Raw genomic sequence first — 16,846 nt, forward strand, 5'->3', positions numbered from 1 at the left:
GTAGGGTGCACAAAGAAAGCAAAAAATTCGAAATCCACAAGAAATCAAATTGGAAAATAGCATATTCCACTATCAAGCCATCTTACATAACCTGCTTACGATTTTACATTTTTCCCATATCATGCACATCACCCATTATAAATTACAGAGAGCTGTAGATAGAAAGCAAAAATTTCAAATCTGCAATGAGTGTTTGGAGTAGCATTTTCCACTATCAAGCAACCAGCTCTGAAGGGGAAAAAAAAATTTGCAGCTCTGCCTTTTGATTAACAAATTAATACACTAAGGAGGCAGCATAAGCCCAGTAAAGAGAATGCGAGCCTCCAAAAGAATGCATATAACATAATCACCCGAGCATTGCCACCTCAGTTGCTCATTGTCCTCCTAACTCCACAATTATTTTTGTCCTATCAATCCAAGCATTTGAACAATGTCAACTATGACCAACCACCACAATCAACCTATTAAAAGCCTGTCGGTTCTCCATCTCACCCATTCTGCATACAAATTGCCACCAACAATGAATTTCATCCAGTGACAGGGCGGCAGTATTGACATTCCTGAGAACTGGAGAATGGGTGAAAGAGAACTCAAACCACCATACCGAAAATAATTTACACACATCATCAGAGGAACCTCTACCTAGATGAGTCGATGCTGACGAAAGCCCTTACTAAAATGTGGTTGCATCAATCTGACATACAAACCATTCATCTGCACCAGGGAATCATGTGTACCCTGTTCTACTATCCTGCCAGAATTTAGGACCACGATGTTATCCACATGCCTCATCATTGCTGCTCTATGTGCAATAAGAATCGTTGTCTTGTTTCCCATAATTAGTGTGTCAAGGGCCTCCTGCACCACCCTACTCGACTCAGACTCTATGGCAGAGCTGGCCTCGTCTAACAACAAAATCGGTGCATTTTTTAGCACAACACGAGCAATGGCAATCCGCTGCTTCTGTCCAGGTGTCAAATCTACCCCACTAATTCCCACATGTGTGTCATAACCATGCGGCAAGCTGCTGATGAAATGATGGGCATTTGCTATTCTTGCTGCTTCTTTCACCTCGGCCTCTGTTGCATTGTGCCTCGCGTAGATAATGTTCTCTCTTATGGTTGTTGAAAAGATAATAGGTTCCTGTTGAACCAAACCCATGTGGCTCCGCAACCATCTCAAGTTGAACAACTTCAAATCCCGACCATCCAACAAAACTTGCCCAACAACAGGATCATAAAATCTCTCGATTAAAGAAATTATTGTGCTCTTCCCAGATCCCAAAACACCCACCACTGCTATTGTTTGTCCCCCATTGACCTTGAGACTGAAATTGCTAAGCACCATCACTTCAGGGCGAGTTGGGTAACAGAAATCAACATTTCTGAGCTCGATGCTTCCATAAACATTAGGGGGTTTAAGACCAGTGTTATCATCTGGATCGATCTTCGGCTCACGGTCAATGATTTCGAATACTGATGTGAGGGACTTCCGCCGTTTGAGAATATAAGGAGCAAGGCCAAATGGCTCCACCAATGCAAAAGTGGCAAAAGAAAAAACCATGTACTCTTTAAGTGCTGTAGCTATCGTGAGACGGCCATCCTTGACTGAAACCGCAGTGTACCAAAGGAGAAGAGCATTACAGGCGAAAAGCAGGAACTGCGAGAAGCCAAAGGCAAAACCAATGCCAATTCCATGAAAAAAGCTCTGCTTGAGTATTTTACCTAGCTGCAATCTGTACAGTTCCATCACCTTGTTACCAGCACAATATGCCACTACAGTATAAATGTTTCTAACTGCATCTTCAAGGACCAAAGAGGCCTTCCTGTGCATCTCCTGAATTCCCCTTGAGAACCCAGCAAGCCACATTTTCTGCAAGTAGACAAAAATGGTCACTCCCATGTTTAATATAAACCTTATGTGATCTCATATTGCAGGTCCTAAATTCTATGGGACATTATAAGTATAGACCAAAAAAATCACACAGAATGTTGGCACTCTCAAATCATGCAAGCAATGAGCACACAACAGCAGGTAAAACACAAAGCGGTCAAGTTGTTATTTTAGATATCAATAAAAGAAAAGGAAAAAACTCAAAAAAAAAGAGATGATTACAGAGATAACAATTGCAAGTCATTGCCTTAAATATTCCATTAATTTTTTGCATTACACTAATACATTAATTATTTTCAACAAACATAAATCAGTTTATTCCTAAGAAGTGAAAGATTTAGCGGAGAAAAATAGTTACCTTGTCCCAGCATTAGTCGTGTTGTATGTGTGAAAAATACCTTTTAACACTTATCCCTTTTAGGACCCCCTCCTTTGCAGATTAAGTTAGTAGCAAAATAGATGGACCAAGCTATTCCTAACCCACTTCAACCCAGGGTAAACTATTATAAGCATAGTACAATTTACTCCATGCTTAAGGGGAAAAGTACAGCTGGCCTACCTCTCAAGATGCATGCTCCACTGAGAAAAAGTAGGTCAAGAGAGGGTGCTTAGTAAGCATATTTGGATTAAGTGGTTAAAGGGGGCCTTATTCACTCTTAACTCTGAACCAAAGGCAGCCTAAAGGTCTATACTAAACAAGAGAATAGTCCCTACAGGCCTGTCTGGATTCCTAGATGATTTATCTGTAGAAAAATCCATTTACAGCTAAAAAACAGGGAGTCTAAGATGCCATTAAGAGGGAGTGTTTCACCATTAGGGGAAAATTTTGTTCTTAAGAACCCCTATAAGAAAATCGCATTTTGAAATGATTTATCTTTTCTAGGATATTACGTTCTGTGGGAGTTTCTTCCTTCCTTATGATTGAAACTAAGATAGGTATCTTAGTTCCTTCTTTCCTCGGTCCATCACCTCTCTTCCGAGTCAGTTCAGAGGAATTTATTCACGGAGCACCCTTGTATTGATGCCAAGTATGGATGTCCAGATAACATATTCTTGGAATTATCCATTTAGATGAGCACTAAGTAGAGGTTATTGATGAGAGAAACAGGGTTTTTTTTTGTTTTGTGAAACTTTCATACTTCAGTCCTAAAAGAGCATGAACACCATAAATCACCATTTAAGATGAACACACAATCCCTATTTTTTTCGAGACTAGAGATCTAGGAGCTCCGTCATTTCATCAAATTCATTTCTCCAATCTCTCTCTCTCTCTCTCTCTCTCTCTCTCTCTAAATTTTCTGCCATTCATAGAAATTATTGGAAGACAATGCATTCGGGCATCCAACGCTGAATGAGTATTTATGTAGGGATAATTCAAACTTCTCGAATGTACTTGTTTGCTCAAGGCTACAGATTCAGGCAACCCACCAAAAAAACCAAAATTCAACCACTCCTAATCCTTAGCACTGCAATATTGTTGAAACAGCCATGGTTACGCCTGTTATCTCAGCATTTTTCCCAACACTGACAATCATGTAAACTTACTTATAAAATCATAGTTTAACAATGGCCAGAGAACGTGAAATCAGCAAAATCACAGTCCTACCTTCCCAAATTGTTCTCATATCCTCACAGAAAGATGACCCAGATTAATTGGAAGGTAATAGAGCCCATGAAAACAACCTTATAAGATAGACTAAAACCCCATTAGTGTCTTATACTGAATCATTTTTCTAATTGTGTTCACTCCCTTGATACTACAATTGAAAACCATACCAAAGATTGTTATCCTTATATAAAATGCATCAACCCAAGGACATGGAAAGCAAAGGAAAAAAGGCCTACCTCAGACACCAAGTAGATGCTAAGTATGAACATATAAAGCTAACCTGTGCAATAGCAGAAACTATAAGGATGGGTAGGGTTGCCAATGCAACAAGAGCCACTCGCCATTCTAGCAGCATCCCAATAAGAAGGGCAACAACAACTGCAGCAGTGTCCTGTATGAATATAGATAGTCGGTTGCTAAAAGCAGCACGGACAAATGTTGCATCGTTCGCCAAACGCATGGATAACATGTCTGCACTGTTCTCTTCTTCGTCAAACCATCCAACTTCATTACGCAATATTGCTGGAAGAAATTAGAGATTAGTTGGCATGCATGTTTTCATGGAACTTTCATCAGATGCGCCATAATAAGTTTATGCGAAAAGAAAATTTTCTACAATATAAAGACAATATCAGTTACCTGAGAACATCATCCTTCTAACTCGCTCAGTCATCTTCTCCCCCATTATACCAAAATAGAAGTGCTGTAAAAAGTTGGCGACCACTGTAATAATGCCCATACCTGCAATGATCAAGCACCATTTGTTCACTTCGTTCCGTATATCCTGGACATCAATTCTGTAGTACGCCGCCACTATCAGTGCAATGTTGTAAGCAAGAAGCGGATTAAATGAACCAAAAATTGCAGCACCGGTGCACCCTAGAAGAGCATAAAGCCATTCTGCAAAACTAAGCTCTGCAAGCTTCCAAAAGGATGGTGGTTTGCGGTGCTGCAAGTCCTTCGTCTCCCTCTGTTTAGTATGCATGTCATCAAACTGATTAACAGGACGGCTAAATGTTTTCGAGTGAGAACGTTCATTTTTAGGATCAGATGTTAAGAGTGGAGAAATAGGTGATTCTGGATCTGAAGCATTTGAGGATTGTCGATTTACAGAATGAACATCAATTTTGGGAAGCTCAGGCAATCTCATTTCCAAACTGTCCTGTCTTTTGATGGATGGGGCTCGTTCTGCTGCCACCAGGGACATCCCATTTTCCGCCATTTGCTCTGAAGGTGGGCTGTGAACCTTCGGTGATTCATGAGAGTTGTAACCAGAATCTTGCTGCCGAAGTGCACCATGTGCTCTTTGAAGAGAGGGTGATTTTGCCATCTTAGGAGACGATGAATCTTGAAAACTGTGGCTTGCTGACGAATCCCTTTCAATTTGGAAAGTTGCAGGCTCTTTGTAATTCCTGATAGGTGTCCTGAGAAAGGTAAAGAAAAGTCTCTTGACATTTACTCAGCTTGATGCATTGAATGAGCAATAACCATGAGCATATAACAAACCCATGCATCAAGTGAACTATATAAATGACTGTTGGATTGGTCAAATGGACAGTGACTTGATATGAGATGCAATGCTTCATGATTTTAACAATTAAAAAAATGCATAGTGATGACACTAACAATGCGATCAACTACCCAACTTTCAGGAAATATAACTGGTAGATCCAAAAGCTTTTACTTCACAAAACAAGTAGAAGATATGAACAAATTCTAAAAGCTGCAATAGCTATTATTTTCCATTATTTAAGCATGTATGAGGTTCGCTAAAAAAAAAAGAAGACAAGTATCAAAAGTAAAGGAACATAAAATATGAAGTTGCATACTGGATATTGTGACAATATGATAAAGACCAAAGCTTAAATAACAAAATATGTATCATGTTCTCAAACTACTGAACTACAAACTTTTCTCATAATGCTCAGCCAATCTGAGAGCTAGATCTCTCCCACAGAAGTTGGAAAATCAATTTCTGTACAACGATTCACCAGGTGTAGCAAAATATTTCACTCTACCCTGAACGCTTTGGTTAATTGATTTCTATGAGAGGAAGAAAAACTTCCTAAGCCTGGCATAAGGAACTTGATAAAGTCCTTTCCACTCTGTACAAAGCAGCAACGATAAAACATCTGTATACAAAAGTATATAGCAGTCAGCAGCTGAAATTGTCTGCAATAATATGAAACAAGATTATCTAGCACCGGATTAAATTTCACATGAAGAAGCCACCATTCAGTATCCTAGCACTTGTACTACTTCAAGTTCACCTCATGTTGAGACATCCTTCCACACTCCCAAGGGACATGGAAAAAGTCCCTTCCATGAGAGACATTATGGCCATGCTCAACACTCAACCTCTAGTGTATCTAAAACACAGCACTGTTTCTGACTTTTCAGAAGAGTGATGGTGTGAAGCCAAAAGCATGTGTACTCCAGGTAATGCATCTATCTGACTTCGCCAAATAACCAGCTAGCCCGAGATGCAAAATTCCCACGATGATTGTATATATCAACAAGACACGATGACTTTGATGTTATCTAGACAATCTTCGTCCGAAAGAACTTATACATACTCAACAGGTCCCCATACCCTAGTCTTCAATTAACCATACCACAAGCAATACTTTGCAAGGACCATTCAGCAAGCAAATAATTTTATCGCTCATGCTTACTTTGTGGCAAATGGTTCACATGCAAGGCATCTCCAGATACATTAAACATTGTATATTTCTTTATGATTGTGCATGATCAAACCATCGTACGTATTAATCCCTTACCAAATACCTTGCCAGAGTCATTCCTAAGCTTCATCTAACAAACTCGAACCATCCTAATTTTTTTACGTTTACTTTAGCATCCCCATAATTGCCATAACCATCGTACATTCTAGATCTTTCCACGTTGCCTGGCATTCCAATTCAACAAAAGAAAACACTAAGAGAAACTTTCCTTTGAAAAATCCAGGCTCTAGATGATACTCAAAAACAGAACTACATTAAGGATGTTCATATAAATCCATCCATATTTCTTTTAACCTATCTATAAAAACCCTCATCGATCTATTTCGTGATGAATCATAATGCATTCAACAATCTTGGGTAATCTCTGACAAGGATTCAAAAGCCCTGAGACTGTGCCATCTTGGTTTTTCCAAGGAACTGGGCACACCACATCATGACACTTGGGAGAATGAATGCCCCATCCTATCCTGGTCTCCATCTCATCCTAGACTTGTCCCAACATGTGGGATGGTGCCCCGCCCAGACATGTGGGATGGTGCCCCATCCAGACATGTGGGATGGTAGGATGCCCCACCATCCCACCGGGTCTTAAATCCTTGATCTTCGGTGCTTCGTTCGATCTGCATCAAAATCTCCATGTGTATCCCACTAGAGGAACATTTTATTGATTTTGCATTGTCATAAAAATATCCCAGCATCGATCTCCTGATGCAATTGCATTAAGAAGCAGATGGTGCAGAAAATGACGGAGGCCAAAGTCAACAAGCCCTCATGAACCTTGCCCTTCCCTAGAGCCATGATTAAGGACAGCATGATCCTGTTGTTGCATTCCATCTGCGCCCTTGATTGTGCCACCTCAGAGGTGCCTGTTTTATCATGTACATATAGCAAACACCAAAGGCCACTTGTTGAATATACCAATAGGACACTTATCAGCTGGTATATGCTGCTACCAGTTTGACCTGGACACTCCAAATTTTGGGTCTTTTGATGGTCAGACACCTGAAAAATTGGATTTTTTCGCACTTCTAATGAAAAATTTTAGATTTTGACATTATAAATAGCAACCATCCTATCAAATTTTATCAACTTAAGGAGCATTGATGCAGCTCATTGTTTATGATATGCATATACCAATACATATTTACACATACATATATTTAATATAAATACATCCTTGTGTCTAATTCTTTAAATATAGACAAGTCCTCGCATCCAATTCTTAGAAGATTCCTGTGTTGGATTCTTTTGGACACTCTTGACACCCATATCATGTGTCCAAGTAAAATTGGCTAATACAAGTCCATATTGGTCAATAATACACAATACAACCAGGTATTGATCAATAGGGCCCCCTTAAATGTATATTGTAGGGATGGGTATGCACAAATGATACGTTCCGATGGCTAGACCAATGTGTAAACTCTTTTTTTTTATATTGAAGCTATACCACTTGAATATAGGAATATGAATAGACAGTTAAACAAATATAATATTGAAAAAAATTGTCCCTTACTTTTTTTTTGGTACAATGGCGGCTCACACGCGAGGGGTGTGGGTGCAGCCAACAAAATCAGAAAAGAGAAAATGATACAGAGGATAAGGCGCAGACACGTGGTCTTCCCAGGTGAAGCCTCCATAATGGTGAGCCGCGAAGGAGGCCACCCAGTCAGCAGTGCTATTCGTCTCCCTATAGACATGTATGGCCCGACAGAGAAAAAAAATTGTCCCTGACTTGGATGGTACATATATACATAAATAGTTACAACTATGCAAGAGGAAAGTAAAGCACAATGGTTTCACAATCATCCAAATTAATAACATGCAGGTGCTTGGATGATGTTATAAAGCCAGGGTATGCTTTAACTAGTGTAAGTATTGACCCAACAAACAAGCCATCTAGAATACCTAGCAAATGAATTAAAAATGATGTTGACTTTAAATTGACAACCATATAACAAACACTAGAAAGTTAAGTGTACTGGTAACTTTCAAAACGGACAGGTATAATAAAAACTAAGGGACTACAGTAAACTAGGTCTACAAAATTCTTCACCATAGCATGAAAGGATACCAAACGACTTTGAACAGAAGGTTGTCTTAGTGTATAAGTACCTCTTAGGAAGCTTTGCTGCTTCCTCACATCTTAGTAGTTCTGCATAAAGGCCATCCAGATTCAGCAATTCATCGTGTGTGCCCATTTCAACAAGTTGACCCTCCTCCATCACTGCAATATAATCAGCATTCCTTATAAGGCTAAGTCGTCTAGCAATTATAATAGTGGACCGTCCCAACATGAGAATATCCAATGCCTCCTGAACAGCTCTTTCTGCCTCAAAATCAAGGCCACCTGTGACCTCATCGAGTAGAAGAATAGATGGGTTTGAAAGCACAGCCCGAGCAACAGAAAGCTTTATTTTTTGTTCTTCAGTCAATGCCAAACCAGCCCTACCAACCTGACATGCATTTCACTCAATTAATGAGTGGGGGCAAATTGATATAGAGACTCAGTTAATTAGGTTGAAACATATTCTACATACCTGTGTATCATATCCCTTTTCAAGTGAACTGATAAATGTGTGTGCATGTGCTGTTTTAGCAGCCTCTTCAATTTGATCAAATGTCGCAGATCTTCCATAGGCAATATTTTCCCTGATGCTCAAACTTAACAAAGCTGGCTCCTGGGTGACTAGTCCTATTTGGCTTCTTAACCACACTAGCTTCAGGTTTTTTATATTCTCACCATCCAAAAGAACTTCACCTGCACCAAAAGGTAAGGAAGCCTTTCAACTCTTCAGTCACGAGTCCAAGAAATGCAGATTCAAATGGTAAAAGGGGGTTATCAAATTGATCACAATAATACCTAACGTAGGATCATAGAAGCGCTCCATAAGAGGAATTATACTGCTTTTTCCTGAACCATTCCTACCAACAAGAGCCATAGTTTTTCTAGCAGGTACAGTTAGGTAGAAACCACTTAAAATTGGAATCTCCGGACGTGATAGATAGCTGAAATATACATTCCGGAATTCAATGTTTCCCTGTACTGAAGCTAAGGTATTCCCATCCTGATTGACAGTGGAGGTTGAACGGCTTATCATCTCGTAAAGTCTATAAGCTGCAATTCTCCCTTGTTCAAATGAGTAAAAGTTTGTGGCTGCTTGATTTAATCCACTGTAAATGACAAAAACATAAATAAGAAAAATGCTATGCTTGAAAAATAAAATAAGATTTACACTTTAAAAGACAACAAATGCTTACAGGCCCTTAGCAAAAAAAAAAAAAAAAAAAAGCTTACAGGCCACTCAGAATTACAGCGAACAGAGCTGTTATAATTTCACCACCATTAGCTTTTCCGTGTGAAATAAGGAACCTTCCAACCCAAAGTTGTAGAGCACAAGAACATATGGCAAGTCCATACGTGAATCCAAGACCAAGGCCTTGCACAAGACTTATCAATATCCCATACCGCAGTGTTGCCTGAAGTGATGTAGCATATGAATACTTCGCCAGAGTTTCATTTGTGAACGCATACATAGTCCTGACATATGAGATTGCCTGCATAGTTTAATAATATATCATCAGTTTATCAACAACTGCCATGCCACATCTTACCAGACCAACTTATCACCTAATAATGATCGTATTCAAAAGTACATTCTGGTATTACTTGTTTTGCAACATTAACTGCATATCATTTGCACTATTACAGCAAAGGCATTCTGCTGTTAATAATTCATAATGCAACTGGTGAATGCATTTTGCTACTGTTATTAATTCATTATTGCAAACTGCTGCTATTAATTTCTACCTCAGAGAGAGAAGTCCCAAACTTCACAGGCCATCATAACAGAAAAAAGAATAATTCAACAGCATATAATATTTCAACAAGTCTGACCATAGCAAGAACTGATATCATAATATAACATCCAAAAAAAAATAATATCAGAAGGGAAGGGCATGAAAAACAAACATATATACAATTGTAACTACAGGAAGTGATATTTCTATATATATGTAAAAAGGTACTGGTTAAAAAAGTCCTCTAACAAAATTTACTTATCCATAGATGGTACAGAAAAGAGTTGTCCATAGCAGCAATATCACCTAAGTTTCTTGTGACAAAGATGACTTGTTTCCAGAGTAGCCATAGGACATTGTCTGCATAGCCAATAATACATTGCTACGTTCTTAACAAGTTCATACATATCTGCGCAAAGCATCATGGTCCGACTAATCAATGAAGTTAGCTAATTGATTGCAGATTTTGTTCATGCAATCTCATAAATTGGGTTGTTGAGTTGTTGTTAGGACCATGCATAAGTATCTTATTTTAATTATAATCTCTGGGAATGCCATTTGGTACTGCAACAATGCCCCAATAGCTGAGATTAAATATCATGCTTAAGTGAAAAAACCAGCATACGTCTCCTATTCAAGTACAAAAGCCAAAAGAAAGAGAGAACACAGCATGATAAAGCGGTCCATAAGCTTAAACACATGACCTGTTTAGAGACAATTACAATCAGCAAGCTTTCTAGGAAAAGAAAGTTATTGGAAAAAAGGTAGGAGTCTTTACTGGTCAGCTGTATTTTTTTGTGCACAGGAGTGATGATGAGTTATGGTTTTCAAGGAAACAGATAAGCTGGAAATGGTAGTGTTTTCAGTTCTAGTGTGAGCTAAACGAGAAAAAAGCAATAGCAAGTGGCCAGCTGCCCAGCACCCTTGTGCATGGATCTGGGTTCTATTGATAGGGATTTCTATGAGTGAACATTAGGCCCTCTTCAAAGCCTGGCCAACAACAGAATCCTCACGGCCACTACCTTCGAGGAGAGGGGGTGGGGGGTTAATCACAGCAAGCTCCTGAAATTGGCAAAAATTAGATCATACAAGATGATCAAGCAGTGTCTTGAAAGCTGTATCAATTTTAAATAGTTAAGCAGTTTGATTTTATGTACTTAATCTTTTTTAATATATTTATAATGATAATAGCAGATAGTTGTTGAGGTAAAAGTGAATGAGACATACTCAACCGAAAACAAATTTGACTATCAGACAGAGACAAAAGAAACAGACACACCACTAACTTGTGGTGGACTATGAAACTCATAATAGTAAATGCTCGTGAATTGCATCGAGAAAAACCTGTTCAGCTATGCTCGCTGCTTCAGCATAGGCATCTTGAATATTTTCAGCAAGCCTGTGGAGAAATATATTTGATATTCCTCCTGCAGCAACAATGAATGGGCCAGTGCCTAGTGTCAGAAGTGCAATCTGCCAACAGTTGATCAATCCAATGACCAGACCACCAAAAAATGTAGCCATGTTATGGATATAGTTTCCAACCTGTAACATGGTTGCACCCAATACCAAAGACAAACACATTGGATGAGAATTCAAATAGACTAATCAGATCTTACAATAAATGTATTTTTACATGCTACAGATGAAACATGTAGGAACAAAAATATCTGTCCACAGCATGAAAAGATAGTCCAGCTCATAAACATACTTTCTCACTTAGTGCAGATTGAATGAGCAACACATCACTCAATACTTGACTAACAATGTCTCCGTTGTTCCCGTAAGTATCAAAAAAGCTCATGTCCTGGTTCAGCAGGACCTGGACATACTTTGACCTGATGACTGCAGTCTGCCTCTCTCCAGTAAGAATCCAGCATGAGACCTCTATAGAAACAATCAATTCAGCATATGCATCAATAACATATTTAAATAATAAAAAGGTTGGATGACAATAATTTGACCTTACCTATCCAACCAGCAACAAAAACACCAGCAGCTATATAGACAATGTAGAGAGCATGCTGCAAGTGGAGAAGAACAGCAAATGAGCAGGGTAAAAACTATTGATCTTACACTATGATCAACTCTGGAAGGGTGACTTTTTCTGAACACTCAGCATACAAATAGAACAGGGATATTCAAAGATGGAGCAAGAATGCATACATCAGATGATCAGAAAATCTCAATGAGAAAAATTGAAATGAAGAAAAAAAAATTTCACAATGAAGAATTTTTTTTTTTCACAATAAACATAGTTATAGGAATATAATTGCTAGAAAGAGAAAAGATAGAGGAAATAGTACATACCTATGACAAGAAATGAACAAACAATACACAGTACAGGAAATGGTTTGTACATTTCAAAACATGATATTAAGAACATGTGGAAACTATGCACATCAAAGGAAAGGACACATACCTTACAACCCCCCCCCCCCCCCCAAAAAAAAAAAAAAGAAAGAAAAAAGAAAAATCCGGGGGTCACAAAAATAAAAAAGGGCATATCTAAATAATAAGTTGATAAAAAATAAAACTAAAAGTGGAATTAGTACTGACCGACACCACCCTTGTAATTCTTACAGAATTTAATGTTGTAAAAATAGAATATGTAAAGCAAAATGTACACAAACAGTTCAAGGAAATTCTGAATTGTAGGACTAAATAAAGTTTCCCATGATCTTATGAGAATATCTCAAATTAAACATAAATTGTGAAACAATGGAAGTATCAAAATATTTTATTGGCTTTTACTTGTAGTTGATTGAGTGTATATATGTCCAATAAAACACCATGGAAAGGCAAAAAGGAGAAAAAAAAACAACGCCATTTGGACGATAGGATTAATCTGGACAGATGAATTCCAAACTTAAGCAAACTATTTGTGCAACTTCTACTCTATCACATCTTCTCCCTTATAGGTAGGTCATTTGTAGGCATGTTGATCCATATCTTACCAATGTAGCACTCCTAAAATCTTCCTTGTATGGAAACATTATTCTTTGATGACTTCCAGGCTGCTATGATTATTGCACCTAAAATCTTCCTTGTATGGAAACATTATTCTTTGATGACTTCGGGGCTGCTATGATTAGTGCACCTAGCTCAGCAATAGTAGATCACTTCAAACTTATTACTTGACTTATTGCATCCATCAATATGGATTTCCTTGCAGTTGTTATCAAGAAATATAAATAAAACTTCAGCTTCAATAGAGTTGCTAACTCCGATACTTGGAAAACACTGTCATCATAACTGAAGTCGCACAAAATGCCCTGACTGCCAATAAGTTCAACTTGAAGAAAACATACTGAATTTAAAATACAATTAATGGATTTGATAACTCCTTAGCATTTACTGGGCATATTCTAGGCTCATCTACTACAAAAGTCTCCTGTATACATATAAAAACTACTGAGGTTAGGCCTTAATTGCCAGAGGTGAGCACCTGCAGGAGTGAGTTGGGGTGCGAGTGCAAGGAACTGGATATTTAAAAACACCTCTATTAAGTAAGCATTTCGAAGTGGGTGAGGGTTCAAGATTTTGGAAAGATTTTGAGTAGGTGTGTTATCCTAGATAGAAGATTCTGGCTGCCAAGGGATGGACCACAACCATATCGAACCCTTCTTATCAAACACATTACTAGTTGTGCATTTTTTTCTCAGAATTATGTCAAAAAATTCTTGCAGCAATTTCTATTTTTATCATGGGCTTTATTTCCCACAAAAGAAAAAACATTTGGCAAGTCATACCTAAAGCTATCTAATAGGACATCCTAAAGGAAAGTAACTAGATGTCTTTCGAAATAAAGTTTTTAATTTGGCAAAACTTTGGGCTTTACTCTTTCTTCGAATTAAACAAGGGAAAGGGATTATCTCCTTCATCAAGAGGTAGACTCGAAATTTTTGGGAGATTTTCTCAATGTCCCATGTTCCTTTTCCTGTGTAGAATGCCTTTAAACCTCATTTTCTAGTTCACATGGTAGTCTTAATAGACCACTGTTTTTCTTAATACCAAATTCACTACACGAAAATAGAAGAAATTTTTATGAATCTTGCAATTTAATTCACCATTCAATCTTATTTAGTTATATAGGTAAGAAACTCTTGCAAAAATGGTGTTTACTATGATGGATAATATCTTGATCCATAAGGCAAACCTGTGGAGATAAAATCTTATAACTGTAATGAATGACTTCTAGCCCCATCCAAAATAGATGTTGAAAAGAAGATAACCAGGCAGATAGGAGAAAACAAACTGGTCATTGGTAATATAATCTACTGACTGACAAGAGTTTCCAAATTAAAGAATATTCTTCAAAGCAACAACACGATGTCTAAAGTAAATAAAGTTATGGATACAAGCCACGTGTACAAAGGGTGTGCACACATGTAAACCATGTAAGAATTAAATAAATACAACAAGCATGATAAAGCTTCTGTCATGTTTTGGAAACTGAAGATGCTTGTGTATACAAGGAAGTTGATAATTAACCCAATTTTCCTTTATAATACTAGCGACTAGGCGAGGCAAGGTATAGTATGGTGCAGGATAATAAGAGGCAAATATACCATCAGATAGCAAAAACGCAAGAAAAGGTATTAAAAAGAGTTTCCTATCGTGGATCAATAATCTAGTGAAGGAACTGACAAGGAAGAAAGAGATGCCAAAGTGGATTTGCATAGCCCATCAAAATTCTAAAGACGCGTACAAGCAAAAATATAAAGGAGAAGTTTCCTAATTGGAGTCTCCTAAATCACACCATGCCCATAACCCACCTTAAACCCTAATGCATCGATTTACCGAAATAGGCAAACTCGGAACAATCCTCATGTAAAAACCGCATATCACTATTACAGACAATGAATTCGAAAGCTGATTAAAGTGGGAAAAGAAAAGAACGAAATCATCAACACAGAAACAGGATGATAAACCATAAGAAATAAGAAAACGATAGACTTTTTGTTTCTCGTATCACATACCTCCTTGAACTTATGGAACAGCACATCTCCATGGCCATGCATGTCGGAACTAAGGCTCTCCGAATTGAGCAAGTTGATGGCCCTCCCGAAGAAGTGCAAGTACACGACGAGCGCCATCCCGTGTGCCGCCGCAGCGAACGCCCCGACCGTCATCAGGACCCAGTCGAGCCCGTCGGCGCACGCGAACAGCCTGGAGAAGGGCACGGCGGCCGGCGGCGGCTCGATCTCCTCCACGTCGTCCACCGGCCCCTCGTCCTCCACCTGCACCGCCTCCACCCCGGAGTCCGTGAACGGCGACGGCGACTCCGGCGGCTCCGACACCTCCGACACCGGCGTCAGCGGCTGCATGTGGGGCGGCGACCACCCGAACAGCCCCCGCGACACCATCATCCTTTCCCCCCAACCAGAGCCCCCTCCCCCTCCTCCAAAACCCTAAACCCTAGCAAGCCATCGAAAACCCTAGAAATCTCCCAGATCTCGGGTTTCTCCTCTTCCTCCTCTTCGATTCGTCTTCTCCGATGCCTCCGAGTCGCTGCCGAGATGAGATGCCGTCTTTTCCTGGGCTCTCACTTTTTCCCCTTCTTCTTTATAGCGGTTCTTTCTTTTTTTTCTTTTATTAAATCGATCGAGCGAGTCGCCGAGACGAATAGGCCAACGAATCGGGGACTCGGTCAAAGGAGGCGGGAGGGAAGAAGAAAGATATTAAAAGAAAGCAAGAGAGAGAGAGAGAGGGCGTCTCGCGCACGCGAGAAGTCGGCAACTGTCGGAATTGGAGGCTCTTGTCCGTCTTCGGCTGCCACGGCCAGTTCCTGGAGTCGGCGATCAAGGCGACGAGACGGGAGAGGAGGAAGGAGGGGAATTCGCTGTCCGCCCTTGATGGCTCATCTGGGGCATCATCGCGGTGCGCTTTTCTGTGGGCCCGTTCTGGTCCACCGTTTGTGTAAAGAAATGTTTTGGACGCACGGAATGGACGGCGGAGATGGGATCTGATGGTCCTACGGCGGGGTTAAATTACTTTCTCTTACCGGTGTGGGGCCCGCATGCTTTTGGTCCGGATAAATGCTGAGAGAACCTTGACATGGTATCCCGTATGACGTGTCGAGCTTGTGGGCCTGGAGGTGGTAGACGGGCCACGTGAGGGAGTGGGTATACGTTTGGGTCTGATGTCGGTGTGGGACTAGAACAAGTGGGTGGGGGGAGACCGGCAACGGTCGTGAAATACGGGGTGACCGGGTATCTCCGGAAGGTAAAAAGGTTAGGGCGGAACAGAGGGAAAGGTTATTTCGGTAAATTACCGGATTTGGGAAAACTGTAGTAAGCGTAGGTAAAGGGTGGTTCTATATACACCCCCCCTATTGCTTAGGACACCCCCCAAAAATTAAAAAAAAATTAAATACTCTCTACACCCCCCCCCCATTTGCTAAGGACACCCCTAAAAAATTAAAAATTCCTAAATTACCCCCCACCCTCCCCACCCCCTCACCTAAATTGCTCTCTACACCCCCCAAACCCCCCCCCACCCCGCTCTTCCCCTCCAAAACACCTCGCCAACGCCCAAAACCCCCCTCGTTCCCCCTTCTCCCTCTCGTCGCCGGCATTCTCCCGATCTCCGACCACCTCGCCGGCTTCTCCCGGAACCACCTCGCCGGCTTCTTCCGAAATTTTTTTTTTCACGGTTCGTGCTCCGTTCGGCACTGGATCGCCGAACAAAAAGCTTCTGTTCGGCTGAACAGTGCCGGACAGAAGCCTTCTGTTCGGCACTGTGCAGCCGAACAGATCTGTTCGGTTGAGGGTTGCCGAACAGAAGGCTTCTGTTC

The 16,846-nt window shown here is 40.0% G+C and overlaps 1 protein-coding gene across 1 annotated transcript; it reads right to left on the minus strand.

Annotated features, from left to right (window-relative positions):
• Window positions 1-49: 49 nt before the first annotated feature.
• Window positions 50-15,898, minus strand: LOC103710662 (ABC transporter B family member 20-like). Its single transcript, XM_008796512.6, has 11 exons — window positions 15,030-15,898; window positions 12,017-12,071; window positions 11,759-11,934; window positions 11,392-11,592; window positions 9,545-9,804; window positions 9,110-9,420; window positions 8,787-9,007; window positions 8,362-8,702; window positions 4,142-4,926; window positions 3,783-4,024; window positions 50-1,872 (listed from the first exon to the last, which is right to left on the minus strand). Exons 1-11 carry the CDS (start codon window positions 15,417-15,419, stop codon window positions 643-645), a joined length of 4,212 nt encoding a protein of 1,403 aa, XP_008794734.4. The 5' UTR covers window positions 15,420-15,898; the 3' UTR covers window positions 50-642.
• Between the last annotated feature and the right edge of the window lie 948 nt (window positions 15,899-16,846).

The sequence above is a fragment of the Phoenix dactylifera genome, chromosome 8 (assembly GCF_051530095.1).
Source record: "Phoenix dactylifera cultivar Ajwa chromosome 8, Ajwa_hap1_PhDact_Kaust_v1.1, whole genome shotgun sequence".
NCBI lineage: Eukaryota > Viridiplantae > Streptophyta > Magnoliopsida > Arecales > Arecaceae > Phoenix > Phoenix dactylifera.